Source organism: Salvia splendens, chromosome 8, assembly GCF_004379255.2.
Source record: "Salvia splendens isolate huo1 chromosome 8, SspV2, whole genome shotgun sequence".
Lineage (NCBI taxonomy): Eukaryota > Viridiplantae > Streptophyta > Magnoliopsida > Lamiales > Lamiaceae > Salvia > Salvia splendens.
In genome coordinates, this window is record NC_056039.1 from 2,767,762 (window position 1) to 2,789,284 (window position 21,523).

At 39.2% G+C, this 21,523-nt stretch overlaps 4 protein-coding genes across 5 annotated transcripts; 1 reads left to right on the forward strand and 3 right to left on the reverse strand.

The window, feature by feature from the left end:
• Nucleotides 1–40: 40 nt before the first annotated feature.
• On the reverse strand, nt 41–2,516 carry LOC121745253 (organelle RRM domain-containing protein 1, chloroplastic-like). The gene is made up of 9 exons (XM_042139079.1): nt 2,112–2,516; nt 1,795–1,892; nt 1,422–1,662; nt 1,244–1,341; nt 1,099–1,164; nt 906–986; nt 750–818; nt 540–646; nt 41–456 (listed from the first exon to the last, which is right to left on the reverse strand). The coding sequence occupies exons 1-9, from the start codon at nt 2,462–2,464 to the stop codon at nt 376–378; spliced, it is 1,194 nt and encodes a 397-aa protein (XP_041995013.1). The 5' UTR covers nt 2,465–2,516; the 3' UTR covers nt 41–375.
• Nucleotides 2,517–3,780: 1,264 nt separating this feature from the next.
• LOC121745025 (hippocampus abundant transcript-like protein 1) lies at nt 3,781–8,511 on the reverse strand. The gene is made up of 14 exons (XM_042138777.1): nt 8,114–8,511; nt 6,303–6,414; nt 6,097–6,209; nt 5,898–6,020; nt 5,642–5,814; nt 5,443–5,518; nt 5,214–5,300; nt 5,008–5,088; nt 4,890–4,922; nt 4,709–4,762; nt 4,581–4,622; nt 4,415–4,493; nt 4,241–4,311; nt 3,781–4,161 (listed from the first exon to the last, which is right to left on the reverse strand). The coding sequence occupies exons 1-14, from the start codon at nt 8,297–8,299 to the stop codon at nt 4,063–4,065; spliced, it is 1,329 nt and encodes a 442-aa protein (XP_041994711.1). The 5' UTR covers nt 8,300–8,511; the 3' UTR covers nt 3,781–4,062.
• A 4,504-nt stretch (nt 8,512–13,015) lies between these two features.
• On the reverse strand, nt 13,016–15,388 carry LOC121742965 (nifU-like protein 4, mitochondrial). The gene is made up of 3 exons (XM_042136116.1): nt 15,017–15,388; nt 14,539–14,700; nt 13,016–13,712 (listed from the first exon to the last, which is right to left on the reverse strand). Exons 1-3 carry the CDS (start codon nt 15,222–15,224, stop codon nt 13,252–13,254), a joined length of 831 nt encoding a protein of 276 aa, XP_041992050.1. The 5' UTR covers nt 15,225–15,388; the 3' UTR covers nt 13,016–13,251.
• Nucleotides 15,389–15,531: 143 nt separating this feature from the next.
• LOC121745243 (R3H domain-containing protein 2-like) lies at nt 15,532–20,613 on the forward strand. Of its 2 annotated transcripts, none has more exons than XM_042139067.1 (6): nt 15,532–16,025; nt 16,890–17,592; nt 17,839–18,202; nt 19,109–19,534; nt 19,623–19,734; nt 20,164–20,613. In XM_042139067.1, exons 1-4 carry the CDS (start codon nt 15,773–15,775, stop codon nt 19,157–19,159), a joined length of 1,371 nt encoding a protein of 456 aa, XP_041995001.1. In that variant the 5' UTR covers nt 15,532–15,772; the 3' UTR covers nt 19,160–19,534; nt 19,623–19,734; nt 20,164–20,613. The 2 variants fall into 2 exon arrangements, with proteins under 2 accessions (XP_041995001.1, XP_041995000.1); XM_042139066.1 differs by having other exon boundaries at nt 20,169–20,613.
• The last annotated feature ends 910 nt before the right edge of the window (nt 20,614–21,523 follow it).

Consider the following 21,523-nt stretch of genomic DNA (forward strand, 5'->3'; position numbering starts at 1 on the left):
AAAGTGAAAATAAAATTAGCTAAGATGCTTGAGGCCTCTATTTAATTATAAGTGATTTTATTCTATAATAATATATTAATAACAAAAAAACAGATATTATTACATGAACATAGCTTCACAAATCCAAAAGTGGTTTACAACCTTTGCACAGTTTTCGTATATCCTCAGCAGTTCTCTAACCTCTGTCCGACGAGCTGTGTACTGGTCGCTTTCGTGTTTCATCATCTCGTGATGGATTGGTCGGATGAACAAATGGTAACGGATGATGATACAATCACAGCAGTTGTACCTTCTGGTCCACGCGTGTTCATGCTTGAGCAGAAACACGAACGAATTGGTTGAATTCGCGTACTGGGAGGATATAGTTGGAATGAATCAAGATGCAGCAGTGGCTCTGTTGAACTTTGGTGGGTTCGTCTTGGCAACATCGACTGTTATCATCCAGCCGTTGATGATCTGAGACGAGGAAACACGAAAAACATCAAACAATCTTGATTGATTTGAGAATGATACTTGCAAGAAATAACAAATGGGAATACCTTTCCATTCATTTCTCTGAGAGCAGTACTCGCAGCCTCTTCCGTAGTGTATTCGACAAAAGCATAGCCTTTCGACCTCTTGGAGATCTTGTCCATTATGATTCTAACTGGTGGCAGTGAAAAAAGAAAGCTTAGATATAAAGGTCATTCATTTTATAAATCGCGCTCTAAATGTTTGATTGTCTCGTTTGATCATTGGTTTAAATGTACCTTGAACAAGCTGACCAAAACCTTCAAACGCTGTGCGTAATGTTTTCTCAGACGTGTAGAAGGACAGACCTAGTGACATAACACAACGTTTTCAGCTGAAATTGCACATATAGATCTACAAAACAGATATTTCACAGGTATGTGGTTAAAGTATACCAGTCACGAAGAGCTTCTTTGTTCGAATATTGGTTGCCAGTGTCGAAGCTGAAGAATTTTCAGAGGCTCCGGTATTCTTACCTGCGAATGCATACAGTTTTTGGTGGACAGAGAGCCAAGCAAGAACGAAACGAGAAAAAGAAAAATACGAAGATTCCATGGGATGGGTAAAACTGTTTTAATGATGAAAAACCTGCATAATCTTTATCATCCGAACCAAAATTTTCGTCTGGCTGGATTGATAGAACACCAGGCACATCTACACCAGTGATTATATCTGTCACCAATTTATCATAGCAAAAATGTCGATCGTATGTATTAAGATGCAGCATACAAACCAGCTAACTCTCGAGCACACTCATCATCTAGTTCACAGCAGAAACCGAAATTGGATTGCCAGGAAATGTGGTAAATACACATCTGAGCATCACTCTCACTGAAAAAAGTAAAAAACACAATGAAACATCTGAAAAAGGGAAAATCAAGAGTCATAGAGCATTGAGTAAGACTACTCACTTCCTCAAAACCCTCATCAAGACTTGAACGTAATAATCAACCACTTGCGCCTTTCTGATGGCTCCGATTGCTGGTCTCTCCATCCGAACAAGCCACTGCTTAGTAGTCCCAGCAGGAAACAGCAATGTGCTTCCAAGCAAAGGCTTTGAATCAGTACTCAATTCATTCCTGGAATAGCTGTAGTCTTTCTGTGAGGAATCAACATCGGGGTCTGGCTTAACAGATAACACTCCAGGCACACCTGATGTCAAAATTCATCACTTAAACATCACTATTGCCACAACTTCCATTCAAAAGAAACCTGTCTTTATTTATGATTTAGCTATGTATACAATACGATAACACATCAACAACGCGAAAAGGGGAGACGTACTGGCTAGCTCATTAGCTCTTTGTTCATCAATGTCACAGCAAAAGCCAAAATGGGTATCACAGGAAGCATCATATATACACCTCTGAGCATCCTTCTCACTGAGAAATACAACACCACCAAGATTAAACCAATTTTTACCACATACACATTATACACACACACAGAGATAAGAACATGATGTTCCAATCATCAACAACAAAAGAGCCACAAACATAAACATCAAAAACATTATTCAAGAAATTGAAAAAGGTCAAGCTAGTTTTGCGAAGATATAACAAGAAAAGGTAAAATCTTGCGAAGATGTAACAAAAGCCCACCTGTCCAAAACGCTTCTAACTTTGGTGACATAGTAATCGATAATTTGGGACCTAGCGATGAGCTCACGCGGCGGGGCTTCGACCACCACCATCCAATGCCGATTATCGCCGCGAGTGCTGAATTTTCCAGAATGGGTCGTCGAAGAAGAGGTGGTTGAAGCAATTTGTGCTCTTATAATTGTCGAAGTAAAAGATGGAAAAGTAGAATTTGGAGAGGTGAGGTCTCGAGAAGTTGTTCTGGCGGGGAAGGAGATGTTGCAAGGGGGAACTTTGCAGTGAGGGGTTGTGGAAGGTTTGGCAAAGATTGGTGGAAACGCCGCTAAAGCGGCGGAAGAAGAGAGCAGTGCTTCCATATCTCACTACAACACCATGACTCGGTGAAGGGATATCAGGATTTTGTTCAACAGCTGATAATTTTTCAGTTTTCACTCAAAATTAAAAAATTTTAAAAATTATCTGAATGTCCATTTCTCAAAATTAAATTATTTTAATCCTTTTTCTTTAATTATTTTTACTGATATTAAGCCTTAGCTTTCATTTTTCAGAAATATCACCATTGTAAGTTCTAATAGTAAATATTAAAAATTGATTTTGGTTTTAGATTTTTAAATAATTTATTATTGTCAAAATATCGTAAACTATCCATACTTGTACAGTTTCAATAAAACTTTACTAATCAATTATTAACAACTTAATTAAACCAATTGTGAACAACTTTTAAGCCCGCGCTAAATTCATTGAGCAAAACATGATAAATACACGCATTTGACGTAAGTTAACTATAAGAGCATCCACAATAGTTTTCGTCCAACCGTAGCCTCACCACAAACTCCTCCTGCCGCATCATCAGGACAAGCAAATAGCTCAACAATAGCCCAGCAATAGCCTAGCCACATCACTCCTAATTATATAAAATAAATAATAATGGACAATCACACAAAATAAAGAATTAAATTTACGACACAGATACGGGAAAATTCAATAATATTATTTAAATTAAAAAATACATTAAAAAATATATTAATTTAAAAAAAGTACATTAAAATTAATAGTCTAGCCATAGCCCACCCCGGCATCGCCGGTAACCCCCCGGCATACTCCCCCCGGCTGTCATCCCGGGCATCATCTGCTGCCACGTGTACATGTTGTAGTAACCGGGCATCGGACCCCATACACCTCCCACGGGTACCGGGAGAGTTTGAGACCCACTCGTCATTGGAGTACCTTCGTTGTTGTTCTCCATTTCACGTTGTCGATCTTGTACAGAAATTAAGATAGAGAGAGTACTCGTTAAAACAAGTGGTGCGAATGAAAATGACGTGCAAAACGCGTATATATAATGTTTCGAAAATTTTAAAAAAAAATCGCTCGCCAGTCCAAAGCCTGCAATGACGGCGAGCGGACAGGCGAGCGCATCGGCCAGCGCTCGCGGATCGGCGTGCGCTCGCCGATTTTTTCGCCGAAATGGAGCACGCCGATTACAATGATTCGGCGAGCGAACCGGAGAGCGCCGGAGATCGACTAGCCGGTCCGCTCGCCGCCATTGTGGATGCCTTAAGATAGAGATCTTAGAGGAGTTATCTAATGCATCAAAAGGACCTATTTAAGCTATACTTCACTTAATTAGATCCATGGATGAAAAAAATAAAGAAATTTTACACAACAAAAATAAAATAAGATATTAATCGAATTTCATAATATATATATATATATATATATATATCAAATTACATAAGATACGACATTTAATTTGGCTCCAAGAACAGCTTATTTTAGTGGAACTACTTCATACAAACTACTCCCTATCTCTCCCATAAACCTATACACCATGCCAACACATCATCTTCTCCCTCAAAACTTTCACTTGAATACCATCATTTCCATTCTAGAGAGAAGAGAGAGATCCAACCAAAGAGTAGATTCCCTACTCATGAACACCAGTAGTTGATGATTATGACAGAAGTGGTGTTTCCACATCTTCCCTTTGCTCCTCCGCGTTCCTCTTTGGCGCGTCTAGGTTAAGCGTCCACGCAAAGCACAACGCCACCACCTGAGCAAGCGAGCCACAATAAGGCAAACACGCTCCAAACCGTAAGCAGTGCACACATGTATGTATCAAGCTAGCTTACCGTGCTCAGTGTGGCGATTATGATGCTGAAACCTCTACAGTTGAAAGGTGCGTCGCTTGATAGAAACCACGCTGTAAAAAAGAAAAGATCGAAAAAAGAGATGATCAGATGCACTCCGCGGCATTCCCTTTTTTTACAGGCAAGATGGATGACATAATCGAGTTGCAGACTCACTGGTTAGAGGACTCATTGCAAGTGGTGAAAGAAAGCTTGCAATGGATTGCACGCCACCTACGAAGCCTTGCGCTTTACCCTGATTCAAGAAAACAAGAGATGCACGTGAGAACACAGCCGAGAAATCCATCTTTAGTAGTAATATAGTTTTCAGAAGTGAACTGACTTGATCAGCTGCAGTTGATCCCTTGGATATCACTGCATACGTCTGCCATTCGTGAAAACATCGAGATTATGAGAGAGAAAATCTACGTTTACTTTTGTTGGCAAAGAAGAGGATAGAAAAATACTCACAGCAGGTTTGACAAGGACATAGATGATTCCAAAACAAGTACTCACATAAGGCACCTGTGTTGGCATGGTTAGCAATCAAGAACTACACGATAAAAAATTAACGATGTGGTTGTTGGAAAAAAAATAAATCTAAATTTTGCAGTAGGAATAGTCCTTGCGTGTGTCTATATGAGTTACATACCCATGGTGCCCAGGCCAATCCATAAAGCAATCCCTGCGTAAACAAATTCTTGTGAGACCCTTTCTTTTTGGAGAAAGTAGATGTTTTCAGATTTCTTTTACGTTTTATAGTAACTCACATATGCTGTATACGCGAGCAAGGCTGCACAAAGAATCACTCTCTCGCCAACCAAAGGATTAAGTAGCGGAAGCACCAATATCTTCAAACAGGCAATTGAACGAGCAAGAATTAGGATGAGAAGACATTTGTCACAGCAACAATTCAAATGGATGGAGGTTCATGACAGTGGTTAAATACGAAAATAATTCCGAGAGCATAAGATACCTGAGAAAAGATTGAGCCAACTTCCACAATGATCGAAACTTCTGATAATTGATTTTTGTCGAAACCAAAAACTGCTTTCATATAGTACTGCAGGATAGTAAAGCATAATTAATGGTTGTATGTCATTTTTCCATTTTTTGACAGGTGTGATGGAAAAGGAAAAATTGAATATGAAAAGTGTATGTGTAGAAGTTTTCATTAACTTCTGATACAGTTGTCAGAGGCGTACCATTATGACACTGCTGATACCAGACGATCCCAGCTCATAGAAGAAGGAGACGAAAGAAATGCGCTTAAGTGTTGGGCTAAGGAAATTAAAAGGCTATTAGTGTAAGATTATAGGAATTGGTGCTATATATGCTTGCACAGAATTAGATCGGAAAATGTGTATTCACAAACAAAATGAATGTGAAACGTCTAATATTTACCTGCTAATAACAATATAAGCAGCATTCTTCATCGAGTAATATCGATTTGTAACAATCCTAACTGCCTTGTTTAAGCAAGAAATATCATGGTCTGATTTTTGAGTTGATTTCACTGTTTCTTTCAGAAACAGCCACATGTAAACTGGGACGAAGGTCAACAGAACTATCGATACCTAAAATTGAAAGTAACATCACATAACTATGTGGGTAAAAGACCGATACATGAAATGGAGAAAAGGTCACATCTTAAGTTTACCTGGAAAATATATTCTTCTGGAAGAAAACGTGCTAGCAAGTTTCCTATGACAAGTGATACAGAGAAAAGGCCGGTCATCCAACTGAAAACAGCAGCCCTCTTGCCCACATCGACTATATCAGCCTGAGATATTGTTAAAGAGTGAGTAAATACAGTTGTATTGGCAGAATGTATTGAATGGAATCAGCAATGAACTTACAACATATGCGACTGCAATGCAGAAAATGGTCCCCTTGCTTATTATCATAGCAATAGTGCGAAGAGCATAATAAGCATAGACTGTTCCTCTAGCTTGATTGATCGCAAGTAAAGCTGCAAAAATGATGATATGTGGGGTTAACGAATATACTACATTAAAGCAACAACAAAGAATAGGGAATATAATAAGGCTTAGAGGAAGCATACAGAAAGGAACAATATTTGTCGATACTGTGAGAAGTAGGAATGGTTTACGTCCATACTCATCAGACAGCTGACCCACAAGGGGTATAACTATCATCTTGAATATTCCGGTAATCTACAAGCACAAAACGCAAGCACAACTTAGAGAAGTATAATATCGATGCAGCATGCAGTGGCGCAGCAAGTATTATAGAAATACTAAGCAGCGGTATCAATTGCATTGGTAATTATTCCTTCAGTCTTGAAACAATAAGCTTCTCTCGTTAATGGACTACGTATCCTTATTCCTTAGCAAAAAAAAAACATAATTAAAACAGAAATTTGCAAGTCAGTTTATTCCATAAGAGGGATCAGGTTATATATAAGAGATATCTCCTTCCCCTTCATTTGTTTTTCAACTTTTCCTTTTTCAACTCGATTGGTTATTCAATTCTTTTCCAGGTTCCCTAGGTGAAGATTTGTAGTAACTATATCAATAAAGAGAAAATAGACTTTTATTGCCTTAACCACACTACTCCTCTGGCCTTGGTCCCCATTGGTAACCAGCAATAAAAATCTCCAATGCAGCATGCCTTTTCAATCGTTTTTCTTGACCTTATAATTTCTATCCAATATTTCTGCACCAGGATAATATCTAAATAGAGAGACAGCAGATCTAATAAATAAAAGTCTAATATCTCCTCTCTAGTACTCAAATGAAAGTCAATGAGAAATCCAATCAGAAACAACGGGTATACATAGAAGAGCACGGAACCTAGAATAAATGTGACATGATATGTGAAAGCCGGGCCATATCACTACTGCAAATTGACCTGATTAGTAGCATCTTCACTTATCTGGCTAATATACAAAGAACTTATACATCCCCAATTCCCTATCAGCATTTATCTTTGTCATTAAGAGATAGACAAAGCCCGTGCTTATAAATCTTTAAGACAACCTTGTACTCGGATTAGCTTTTTTATTCTAATATGGCGTCCGTAGTAAAACTCAGCAAGAAAATGTCATGTATGCCATTGATCCATAGCTTGAAAAATTGGAAACTGACAGAATTCCCTTTCATTGATGACAGCCATATTCTCCTCACTGAACTAAACTGATGCCCACAAGAGCACCTTCAGTGGTCTACCACCACTATCAAAATTAGCTTTTGTCAAATGATCACAACAGATTGTAATGGTTATACACATGTGTATCAGTCTCAATAGTCAATTTAAAAGAAATACCCACAAGAGATGCCTATTATGGCCACTAAATTCAGTAATACTCCATATAAGTGAACTAAACAACGCATAAAAAAAAGGTTTTTTCTGTAACTAGAAAAAGTAAAAACCAAATAAATGCCATTTTATGCATAAAAATTAAAATCAATGGATAAGTTTATTGAAAACAATAAATCAACATCAGGTCTTGAAAAGTGGGATAGTTTTATAATTTAATAAGGACCTTTATTACTAAAGTATATAGAAAATATCTTCACCAATCAAATGGCACAAGCAACCCAAAGATATCTTAAACTTGCACTCTTACTCTTTATACATGAATTCATTACATTACAGCTGGAGCCAAATCCAATCAATCTCTAAAAACACCATAAAAATTTACCAAGAATCCAAGAACACATAACAAGAAGATCAACAAATCAAACTCTAGCCTCTTGGCATGCCCCAGATGAGTCAAATGGATGTAGTATATCAGAACTAAAAACATCATACAAAATTCAGAGTAAATTGTCAAAATTTCACAACTTTAACCTTCCAACCAAAAGAATGGTGTGTGTGTGTGTGTGTGTGTGTTAAGGAAGAAAGACTGACAGTTTGCTGGATGCCATTGATGTAAATGGCCTCAGAACAAGTCTCCTCTCCTGGACAAAGGGCGCTAGTTGTGAGATCAACCAGCACAGAAACAGTCATCTCGTCAGCAATCCAATGCACCATCAGTGGCAACAGCAAGTGCACCAGTGGCCTCAGCTGCCTCAGCCCCTCCAACCATGCCGCCATCTTCACCAAGATCCCAACTTTCCTCACTCCCCCCTCTCTCTATAGAGTTCTTGATGATGAATAATCAATACCACTCTCTCTCTCTCTTCTCTCTAAATTCTAACTTGGAGTATGTTGCTATTCTAGGATGGAAAAAACACGAGGGTAGTTGGGAAAACTAATTTCAGCGATTGCGATGTGATTGGACCGTGCAAGGACGGGTTTTATTTTCAAACACTTGGGATTAAAGAAATCGACGGGGGTTCGTATCGGAGATGTACCTCGTGCTGAATTTGTGGTACGATACAGTGGCGGGGGCGGCTGCGATGGGATAGGGTGGGGCACGGTGAATTCGCGTGGCGCCATGGATGGGGCGTGTGGCCAACGAATGGATAGCACGCTCCCGTTGCTTTCAACTTCATCAAATCTGGACCCGCACCATTTCATTATTTCTTCCAGATTTTATTTGGGATCAAGACTAAAACTTTATGCCTAATAGTCCACCCTCGACGGTCGCATGTTGCTGCTGCTGCATTGATTCTTCATGAATTCGGAGAATTTACAACAAATTAGACTAGTAAATGCAGGTGGAGGGAAAGGGGGCGGTTGGTGCCACGTGGTGGATGGATGATTGAAGCTTCTCGCCCTTGAGTATATTACTGTATATTCGAAATTCAGGAATAATTTTGGCATTGATACATATAGATTGATAAGGGCACCCGCAACGCGTGCCACCGGCGTTCCGCGTGCCGTTCCGCCGGAACGGTTTCGCCGCGGAACGCGTTGCGGCGCACCATTCCGCTCCCATTCCGTTCCGCGTGCTGACGGCACGGACGCGGCACGGCTTGTGCCGCCACGGGCTGGGGCGACGTGACGCTCCCCGCTTCGTGCGTGCTTCCCACTCGCCGGCCCGCGAGTGGGACACGTCAGCGATGACGCAATAATTAAATTTTTTTTAAAAAATATATATTTTTAAATTTTTTTTAAACGGTCATATTACCGTTTTTTTAACTTTTTTTAAAATTTTTTTATTTTTATTTTTATTTTCTTATTCTATAAATACACCTAATTTATTACATTTCACACACAACTACACATTTACTCTTCCTAAACCAACATCAATTCCTCTCCAATTTTCTATTTCAATCTCCTTCACAAAATGTCCGGCGACGGGAATTACGGCGGTGGCGGCTCCGGTGGGTGGGATCTCAACGCGTTCGGCGATTGGGAGACCATGTACAACACACTTGGTGGTTCCGGGTCGTCGACGCCGGGCACCCAGGGGTCGGCGACGCCGGGTGGGTACCAACCACCCACTTTCGATGTGGATGCCTACACTCGACCACCCGGCTCGCGGCTTTCTCAGGGTTTGTCCCAGATTCGGGAGGATATCCCCGTTGAACCCACCCAGGGAGGAAGCCGAGGCGGTGGAAGCTCTAGGGCTGCGTCTGAGGCACCAGAGGAGGAGGAGGAGGAGGAACTAAAGGATCTGGGCCGGCATCCGTACAACAACGAAGAAACTAAGGCGGTGTACACCGCCTGGCTCACCGTCTCGTACGATCCCATCGTCGGGAACCAACAAGCCGCCAAGTGCTTCTGGGAAAAGGTCTGTGATGTCTACCACCAGACTAAGCCGAAAGGGGCCCGGAAGCGCAAATATACAATGCTCTGTGCTCACTTTGGCCGAGTCGACGCACAGGTCAAAAAATTTTGCGACATCTACTCAGCCGAAGCGGCGAACTACCAAAGCGGAGCTTCGGGCGCCGACATTCTGAGGGCGGCTTTGCGCGTCTTCTACCAGGACACCGGTCTACAGTTCAAATATGTTGATATTTGACAGCTCGTCAAAGACGAGGAAAGGTGGGCCGGCGGTGTCCGCTCGAGCTCGGGCTCAACCTCAAAGCGCACGAAGCACACGGCGAGCGGCAACTACTCGTCTGGTGACACCGGTGAGGCCAGCGAGTGTGAACCGCAGGTGTTTGGGGGTACGGGGGATCCAACGTCCGACGAATACGGGGGATCCAGCCGTGGGCGCCGTCGGCCGCAAGGGACGAAGGGGCCGAAGGCGGCTAAAGCGAGGAAGGGCCGAGGCGAATCAAGCCAGTCGGCCTCGGGATCGGGCTCGCGGGGAGGCTCAGACACACTTATGGTGGCGTACATGACCGCCACAATGGCGGACAGTTTCCGCTTCTCGTACGCCCAATTCACGGCCTGGTGGAACGGAATTGTGTATATGGCAGCACAACTTGGCCTTCCGACTCCCCCTCAACCTCGACCGCCTCCGGAGGATGATTCGCCGGCGGAGTAGTTTTTTTATTTTCCCACGTTTAATTGTGTGTTTTTTATTTTGTGTTTTTTTTATTTTTTTAGGATTTTAATTGTGTGCTTTTTTATTTTTTTAAAGTTTAAGTTGAATTTTTTTTAATGTTGTGTGTTTTTTAATAAAGTGTGTTTATTTTTTATTAAAGTGTGTTTATTTAAATTGAATTGGGTTGGAAATAAAAAAAATGAAATTGAATGAATAGTAATTTAAGGAACGGTTAAGGAACGGTTAAGGAACGGAGGGTCGCAGGTTCCGTTCCTTAGTTAAGGAATAGAGTAAAAAAGTACAGTGGTGCCCTCAAATAGTGGTTTAAGGAACGGTATAGGAACGGTATAGAAACAGCGTTGTGGATGGCCTAATACTTTAGTCAATCGTTTGTTACTAAAATTATACATCCAACAACAATCACATTTCATTTTTAAAACAAATGATAAATATACATATAGAATTCATTTTTTTTACATTTTATCATAAAAATACACCGCTCGTCCAAAGTTATTTGAGTCGTATTCATTTTTTGGTTGTCCCAAGTTACTTGAGTCATTTCTCTTTTTGGCAAGGAGAACATCTAATCTCATCCACTTTATTATTTCTTTTACTTTTTTTGGCTTATTTCTCTTATTTTATTCTACCATCTACTTTATTTAACTCATTAAATACAATTTTCTTAAATCTAGTGGCGGATAAAAAGCGCTTCATGAAAGTGAGGGAGTGTTAAATAAAAGTAAGATTTATATTATAAAAAAATGGACGAGTATTTTATACAATAATAATTATAATAATAGTAGTACTTCGACCAATCAATAAAAAAATCCAAAGACTTGCCCATGTGAGTTGGGGTAGTTAAGAATATCTTTCGCATAATTAATTATGAAACATATAGTAGTAGTTAGGGATGTCAATGTAGCCCGTAATTCGTGGGCTGACCCGAATAGCCCGCCAAATTTTTAGGGTTAGGACTGGAAATTTCTAGCCCGATAAAATTAAAACCCGATTAGCCCGCACCCGATTAACCCGCGACCCGTTAGGGCTAGACCCGAAAACCCGATGGGCTTAAAATTTATATTATTCTATTTTTTACTCCTAAATCGACACTTCATTGATTAATTTTATAATATAGATAACTAAAATAATAACTTTCAATTTTATATTAAATATACAAATTATATATTGATTTTTTATTAATATAATAATTGATGAATAAATTAAAAACTTCAAATTCACTTTAAAAAATATTTAAATTTCTAAAACATTCATTAAAATTTCACGAAATATCTCAAATATTAGTATTTGATCATGTTTATGATTGAGTTTGACCATATATCTCAAATTTATCATAATTAAATATTTTACATTTTATGAATATAACTAATTTTTATCATTATTTATTGGATTGATCGCATGTTAATCTTATCGGTAGCAACCCGATTAACCCGATGGGCTAGCCCGAAACCCGAGCTTTTAGGTTAGGGTTGAACTTTTACAACCCAAAAGAATTCACAACCCGATTAGCCCGCACCCGATTGACCCGAAACCCGATGGGCAGGCCCGATTGACATCCCTAGTAGTAGTAATTGATTCAAGTTGTATAGGCAAAATTAATGGCTGCATGTGACGTGGGTTTTTTTGGCAAACTTAAAATGGAGCAGAAAAAAATTGAATATCCACATAATTTCAACAACGTGAGTATCAGAGTATGGCAGTTTTACCCCTCTCTGGACCCGAAAAATTATTGCAGTGTTTTGACCAGTGCTCAGTCTGGAACCGAACCGCCAACCGGTAGCAGCGGTTTTCAATAATTACACCAGTACTCAGTCTGGAACCACCAACCGATTGAACCGATGAGATTCAAACCACAGACCTCTTGTATATAAGTCCATCTCCATTACCACCCCACCACTACAATTGTTGTGATATAACATTAACTTTAGTTATTATTATAATCAATGAATAAATTTCATTCATTCTATGATTGATTATTATTTTTATAAATTGATTAATTAATTATGATTAATTGTAATTAAAATATGTTAATTATATATTTATTATTTAATAAACTTTAATAGTAATTTATTACACTAAATTTGAATATTGTCATATATATATATACATATATATATATTTAATTAAATATAAGTTTTAATATATTAGGTGCATATTTATATTTATATTTCACTAAAATTTAATTATACACTAAATTATATATTTATATATATGAATTTGATCATAACTACATTTTATTATATAATAAATTTGATGTATTTATATAATACATATTTAATTATATTTGCTACAGTAAACGGTCCGACCAGTGGCTGGACTGGTCCGACTAGTTGAACCGTGAATCAGTAGCTTCGCCGGTTCGCTTGTCAGTTCGGTTTTCAAAACATTGCTATGAAGAGTGACAGATCATGAGATCAAGCATCAAAAATATTTAGGCAGAATCGAGCAAGTTCACTGTTCCTCAGCATCAACGATTCAACGCGCTACTAGAAAGCTATACGACCAAATGATCACAACGATTTAGCTACTGAAGAGCTACAAATAACAAACAGAATGAGAAATGATGGAGAGATACCCAAACTAGTAGTAGTAAGTTTATTCCTCTTTTATGTGTATGTGCGTAGACTGTGGTGATAGAGATTGTCAATTACTCGTGTGGTGCTCCAGTTAGCGTTGCATCTTCTTCTTCATCAAATTCTTGTTCCACACCTTTGACCTCAGGGACGTAATGCATTAGCATGTTCTCAATCCCAGATTTCAGAGTAACGGATGAGCTAGGGCATCCGCTGCAGGCTCCTTGCATTCGCAGCTTAACTATTCCGGTGTCAAGATCAAACCCTACATACTCAATGTCACCACCATCGTCTTGTACTGCTGGCCGGATTCGAGTTTCTAAGAGCTCTTTGATCATGGCAACAGTTTCTGAATCATCTTCCTTGATGGCTGTGTCCATGGAGGCAGCAACAGCTGAATCCAATATCAACGGCTGTCCAGAAGAATAGAAATCCATGATTGCAGCAAAGACTTGAGGTTTGAGTAAATCCCATGAGATTTCATCTGACTTTGTTACGGTCACGAAATCTGATCCAAAGAACACCCTGGTCACTCCTGCACAGTCAAGGATAAGTTACGAACTTATGATCAATTCCAATGAATCATTAACCTAAAAATTATAGTATCTGAAGATGAGATGCTAGAAACTCTAATATAGAAAATGACATGATGGTAGCTCGGATACATGATACAACAGACAACACAAGACATTCTCATGATATTTAGAAGAAGAGCCAAGCTTAATATATATCATGCAGAACCAACACGGAATTAAATTTTTTCTTGACAATCACATTTTGTACTATTTTCTCCTATGCAAAATCAACTGCAAGGTTTTTGTTTTTGATCCCATAACTAAGAGGGTGCTTGCTGTCTCTCCCACTGGAAACAATTTACATAATGCTCATGGAGCTTACATAATTATGCCAAATAAGAGCAATCTCCTTGAGTAGTCCCAATATGGAAGAGCCAAAACGAGAGCCATTGCTTAATGCACTTATAGGAATGTTCTTAATTAATTCATTCATTGTCCTTCTATGCCAAAACGGAATAATCATAAGCCAAACCCAAATGATATGCCAGAATCTGACTACAAGGCACAAGCAAAATGCAGAAACTGTGCCTTATATACGCGATTTGTATATCTCCAAGTTATAAATAAATTCTAGCTTGTCATATTCTCCAGATTCGACTACAATCGTGAGGTAGAAACCTAGCCATAGGACTACACAGCACATATCAAAATCTTCAGTGTATCATGTATTTGCAAATTGCAACTAATAAATTCTACAAGGTGCAGTACCAGCTTACTACAAACACAAAACTAACAGAAACTTGTGTACGTAAACCCTTCTTTCGAGAGTAGGAAGATAATGCCTACCATCAATTCCATAAAGACTCTTTGCCAGTGGCGAACTCATGGAAGAGCGTGCATTAGGAAAGTCGGCACTCCCTGTCTCCATAACTTGCTTCCCGGGATAGAACATTAGCGAGGCGGGATTAGGAGTTGACTGTGTCTGGATAAACATGCTCCTCCTCTGCTCTGTCATATCCCAAGTTTAGAACTGTTAGCAAAAACATTACCCCGGCAGAAATCTGTTTCTACATCAAGTAGTAGAAGGCCAACGGATAGTGCATACAAACCAATCTCATTATTCACACACAATTAAATAAAAGGAACAACAAATTTACGAAAACCAACTATTATCAGCGCTGACAAACACAAATATCAAACATAGGGATTTTGGGAAGCCTGAATTTCATTGATTAATAAACATGAAATCAACCTAATTCGCCTAACAATTTATCAAAAATCCTGCCTTTCAGGCGCATCAACTATATTTAACAGGTGAACAGACCTTGAAACTGATTCCGCTGGGAGAAGCGTAATGAAGACTTCAGCACGTTCAAATCCGACAAATAACTCGAAGGAGACGAGAAGATGTTCCGGTGGAATGAGCCGGCCCCACAAGCCACATTTCGAGGATTTAAGGGTTTCGATAGTAATCCGCCATTGCTACTGCTCAGAAGAATTGCTCGATTTATCAGTCTTCCCCAAATTTTCATTGTGAATCAAACGATTTATGCTCCCTCTTTCCTCAGAATTTCCGAGTTGTGTCGGCGGAGGATGAGTTGATTCCCAGTTTTCCGACGACGGTATTTGGCGCTCGGACCGCTGTTTTAGCTAATTCTTTTGGGGGAAAAGGGTCAAAAACGCCACCTCGCCAGATATTGAATGCTATAATACGAATTACTAAATATAAATATAAATATAAATATAAATATAAATATAAATATAAATATAAATATAAATATAAATATAAATATAGAAATTTGTACTCCTATAAATCGTAGAATTGTAAATATTCCCGAAGAAAGGCATCACGTGGCATGCATGTGACAACCTCTCTCTACTCTATCGTCTCCCCTTCTCTACAAACCCTAATCAAAACTTTACCTTTTTAAACCCAAATCAGCGCGCGGTTTATCGATGAAATTCGACGGCTCTTTCGAATCGGACACTCATATTCTCTCGAATTCGAGCTGGATTTGACGATTTTCTGTTCAATAACCAAGCACTGAAGACTAATCGGCCACGATTATTCGAAGAAACCATGGAAGGCTCCGGAGCGGAATCGCTGGGCTCTGTGGAGGACGGCCCGGAGTCCTGGGAGGTTGCTGACGTGGAGGAGAGCATGCGCCGCCTCATGCATTCCTCCAGAAAGGAGTCTTCTAGTATCAACTCCAACAAGCAGGAGGAGAGAGTTGAGGAATCCGGACCGGCTTTGGGTGTTTCGGAGGATTTGATCAACACAGTAGATCAGTTTTTGCGGGAAGCTATACAAAATCCTCGTGAGCGGCTCTCCGGTGAGTTTGTATCTCCGACTGCTAATTGAAGAGCTGTGCATGTTATCAATCATGAAATTCTTAATTTGACCTATGTAACCATGACTGAGAAACCAAGCTGAAATGCTTGAATTGTCTTCCCTATAGGCCTGGATTGATAAAAATAGATTAAGAAGCTTATCTGGAATTCAAACTCGGTCAGTAAAAAATCAATCTATTGGTTTGATCAATGTTTATTGTTGGCTCATAAAGTAATTAACAACCTACAACACAAATTTTGAATTTTGATGGTTTTCAATCTAGCTAGAAAGTGGAGTAGAAATTTTGTGCTGAACTTCTGATTAATCTTTAAGCAAATGTATACACAATGATATTGTTATGGTAGCTGACTAGCAAGGCTATACCTTTAGGAAGGGTTTATTTTACAAAACTTAGTAAGCAGTTTCTGAGAGAGGAGGGGTTCGGTGGATCAGTAATTACCAAAAACTTTTCAAATCAAGGACAAGCAAATTGAATTCCAGCATATGTGAATTCTCACCACAAGCGTTTTGGGTATTTATCTGATAATATTTTAGCAAATACGGAGTACTTGAATTCATACCGAGTTATCAAATCTGATAATGTCTCCCAAATAGTACTTTGCAACCATTTTCTAGCTCCAAGTTGAATTAAAAAAAAGTGATCTGTTGCATGATGTACTTGAGTACTTCTCTGCACTTCCTTCATAATAAAAGAGATCTGTGAAACACTGAAACTTATATTTCACTTGTCTAATATTCCTCATCGTTGATTATCATGTCATGGTCATCAACAGTATATTAGTACCTTGCTCGTCATCTTTTGTCTTGAATCCATAAAAAATCATGACATGACATGTTTGTGCAGTGTTGAGAATGGAGCAGGATGTGGAGAAGTTCATTCGGCACCCTACCAGGGAGCAGATGGAATTCCAACAGTTGCCCACTTCTTATTTACGCTTGGCTGCTCACCGTGTTGCACAGCACTACTCACTGCAATCCATGGTTTTATTGGATAATAACCTTCTTGATGGTTTTGGCTCCAAAATTATTGTTCGCAAGACTACTAATATCCGTCTTCCTTTGATTCGTCTTGCTGACATCCCTGTAAATCTACCTAATGAAGACGCTGGTGCGGTTAAGGTTGCAATCAAGCAGAGGCCACAAAAAGGGCATCTAAATAATAGCAACTCAAGTGCGCATTCTGAAAAATCAAACAGTGCAAAAAGTGTTGAAGAAAGAAAGGAGGAATACAATAGGGCTAGGGCTCGGATATTTAGTTCGAACAGCTCTATGCGGAGTTATGCTGCAAAACAGGGAAGTGATGGCAGGATTCATGATAATTTTCAGCATGGTTCCTTAGGACTAACCAAGGCAGAAGAGAGAGGTGGTGGATCTGATGGGGTTATTGCCAGAAGCTTGTCCGAGTCTTCGACATCTAGCAGTAGGTTACCTAAGAGTAGGACAGAGAGAGAACCAATTGGAAGACCAAAGACAAATAGTCGGGTGGCGATCTTTAGGGACCGTGAAGTTGAACGGAAAGATCCTGACTATGACAGGAACTATGACAGGTATTTTTAATCTCCCGTTTCAAATAATCTTTTAGGCTTTTACCATCTCTTCGTTTCCAGATATGACATCCTTGTATATAATCTTAGTTGGGGAATGCATATTGTTAGTTTGTGTGGTGATATCTTACAGTGTAGTATGTTGTCCTTGTGGAAATAGTAATATGTTAATGATCTTTAGAATAGTTTCAAAAGATTGCACATCGTCTTGTTCATCAGTTGACATGGATATATCATTTTTGTTTCCAGATACTTGCAGAGGTTTGATCCTGGCTTTGGATTTAGTGGAGGTCCGTACCCCATTCAGCCTATGTATGCTCCTGCAGTGAATTACAACACTGAATTCCCACAGCTTGGATCTGGTCACCGACCCCCACTTTCTTCAGAGCACCAACCTATGCCTCTTCCTCAACACATACCAGGGACGTGGATTGCTCCATCTCCTCCGGCTGGCATGGGATATGGTCATGCAGAAATGCCTCCTTTTAACTCTGCTCATGTAAATTCACAACCAAACTCTGGGCTTTATTTACATTCTCCTCAATACCCTTGTCAACGACCTGTGATGCCATATCTCCATCCTCTTGATCCAGTTCACCAGCCTTTTCCACAGGTATGATATGTAAAGTGCATCTCTTCAGTTCATGATGTTCTTTAAAGGCCACTTTTTCACATCTCTTTAGTTTTGCACCTTTTACATCATATGGATGGCTATGGTGAGGAATTCATCTTTGTTTTCATGGATGGTTGCTCAATAACTTCAATAATGACAAATGGTTCTAACAAGAGTAATGAGTTCCAACAAAGAAGATGTTACTCCTGAGTTGTATTAGACTTTAGGAATGTTTGTATTATCTTATATGGCTTTTCATGACTATTGAGAAATGGAATTTTTTGCCCATTCAACTTCCTCATCTATCAGCTAGTTTCTAATATGAAAACCACCCTTTCTACAAAATCCTAGAGAGCTAGTCAGAGGAGTATTGACCTATGATAGTTTGTAACATTTCAACTTTGCTTTCTAGCATTTACACTTGTCGCAACTCATGATAGCTTTCTCCTTAGGATTGGAGCTCCTTCTGTTGCTCAGTGTTCTAACTTGCTTAGAAGTGCATATGTTGTTTCCCTACATGAAGTTACTTGAATGCCTAATTGCTATGGTGACCTAGGTGTCTATTGCAATGATGGAGCAGAAATGCATTTCTTTATTGATCCGGGGCTTTATGAGAGGGTACAGTTGTACTTCCCTGGGCATGGATTCATTTATAGCCTTGTAACTAATTAGATATATACCGTAGTCACGCATGCTAACTACTATCTTCATTGATTTGGGGCATTATTATTGTTTCGAGGGACTTGTCTGATGTGTTTGTGCATTCATTTTTATTATTGTTTCGAGGGACTTGTCTCTTTTAATGAGTTGATTTAAGGGCCTGACTACCTTGTTTACTTTAGTGGACAAAGACATTTCTAGTTTTATGTCTTTGTGATCCTAACTTCAATTCATCTCTCTTTTCAGTCTCATCAGCAACAACCTGATGCAAGTTTTGGTCTAGCCCGGCCCCGGTGAGGGGCATGGGCCGTGCCTGCACCCTCTCAGGATCGAGTTGGGCATGCTTGACCTGTTGCTGCTAGGGCAGCAAATTTGGCTCAACTGAGTAGGGTGCAGGCATAAGAAACTGAGATATGCTGGATGGTGCTCAATCATGTGCTCTTTGCATGTGCCCCTTCAGCTAGTCTCAGTTTATATGGCTTTCGTCGTATAGACGGAGCTTTTGAACAGTGGCAGTGCAAAAGATTGTACGAGTTCCCTAGACCTCTGATTTGCCACTGCTTGTGATGATGATGATGATGATGATGATGATGATGATGATGATGATGAAAATCCACCCATGAACTGCAACATATCAGAGCTTTGACATCAGTGTTCTGCGTTTGTCTTGGGGTATATCGATTGCTTTGCTTTCGACTCTTCTTTCTTCAAAGAATAAAAACGAATTTTAATCTTGTTATGATTCCCTTTGTTGTCACAGCTCCGGTACACATGGCTGACTGCAACTCAGGACGAAGAATGTATCGAGTGAGGAAATTCCCCGTCTGTTAGAGCGATGTTTGTCGGCTGAATATAATTTGGTTAGACTTGTGGTAATGACTTGTCTTATTGATACTAGCAATTATAACGTCCCATTTTATGCCTTCTGTTCCACTAGGATTATAATGTCCTATTTTATGCTTAAGAGTTTTACTCAACCAACTGCATTAGCTGGAGGGTTGCACGAGATGTTGTCTCATTGCTACTTATACTCACACATTGACAAATTTGTCTCATTGCCACTTACACACACCCATTGACATAATTATCTCATTGCCATTCACACTCACACATTGACATATTTGTCTCATTGCCACTCACACTCGCGCATTGCATACCACACCACCAAATTTGAGAATTACAGAACCTTTACAGTCTGTCTTAACCCAACTATTGTTTCCTTTTCTGCTTTTCTCTTGGTATAAATACAAGATCAATTGTCTTAACAACCAACACAACACCTGAGTTGATTGCACTTGAAGCACAGGTGAGACATGGAGAAGCAGAACTCGGAGCTCGACATGGAGTAGCAGAACACGGAGCTCTACTTGGAGAACTTAAGCTGATGCGCAAGATAGCCGAGAGAATCAGGCCTGGTTGCAAATAAAGCAGAAGCTTCAAGAAATAGATGCCATGCAGCTCAACACCTCACAAGAAGTAGAAACATGTTTCAAGACATTCAATGTCCTTATCAGTGTTGTGCCATTCTCAAAGCTGCTAATGCTTTTCTAGTTTATTCTGCTTATTGTTGTTCCCCATCTACATCTTGTAATACCCATTTCTGTTATTTCACAGAAACAGAATAAATTTACATATGAAAAACATCCCAGTGCTGTGTGTGTCTAGTATAAGGAACAAACAGAAACACCAGTTACAAATACAGCAATCTCATGTATAAGTACAAGAAGCTATACATCATACATTTATAGCAATCGGTTTCTTCTCCTCTTCTGCCTCATATCCCCATTGCTTTTGTTTGCGTGTTCTTGAGATACTCTTAACAAACTAGCCCCATCGTTTTAACATGTTAGCTTATTGTTTTAACACTAATTTTATCATGTCATTCCCACATCATTTAAAATTGGCTACAAATTTAAAATTATTTATTTTTAATGAACTTTAAAGTTGAAGATAAATACCTAAATTGACCTATAATTTTATTTTTCAACTGCTCAACTACTGTACTCCTACTCATGTTTTCTCATAAAAGCTTGAGTTGGTATATTTCTATTTTCTTGACATGATTTTATATTTTATATTAGTTTCTTACGTAATAAAATTTGAATTTCAATGATGTCTAGTTCAAAGATTACAAGGTTCACATAAGTGGGAGTACCTTGTGTGACACTAATTCCCCTCATGTGCTAAATAGTACTACCTCCGTCCCACATTAAGAGTCCACATTTGACTCGGCACGTATTTTAAGAAATGTAAAGGAAAGTGGGTCGAAAAAGTTAGTGGAGTAAGAAGTTCCACTTTATATATTACTAGTTTTATAATAAAATGTGTGTGGAATGAGTTAGTGGAATCTGAGGTTTACTTACCATTTATAGTAAAAGTAAAAGTGGACTCTTAATGTGGGACAGACTAAAATGCCAAAAATGGACACTTATTGTAGGACGGAGTTAGTACTTTTCATCTTTTATACTCCCTTCGCCCCATAAAAATATGAGCGGGTGAGATGTCACGGAAATTAAAACAAAATTAGTAAAGTAAGAGAGATGAAAAGAATGGTATGGTAAAGTAAGAAAGATGAGAAGAATGATAGTTAAAGTAGAGATAGTGGATAAGAGAATAATGATAGTTAAAGTAGAGATAATGAAGAGTGAGACCAACATTATT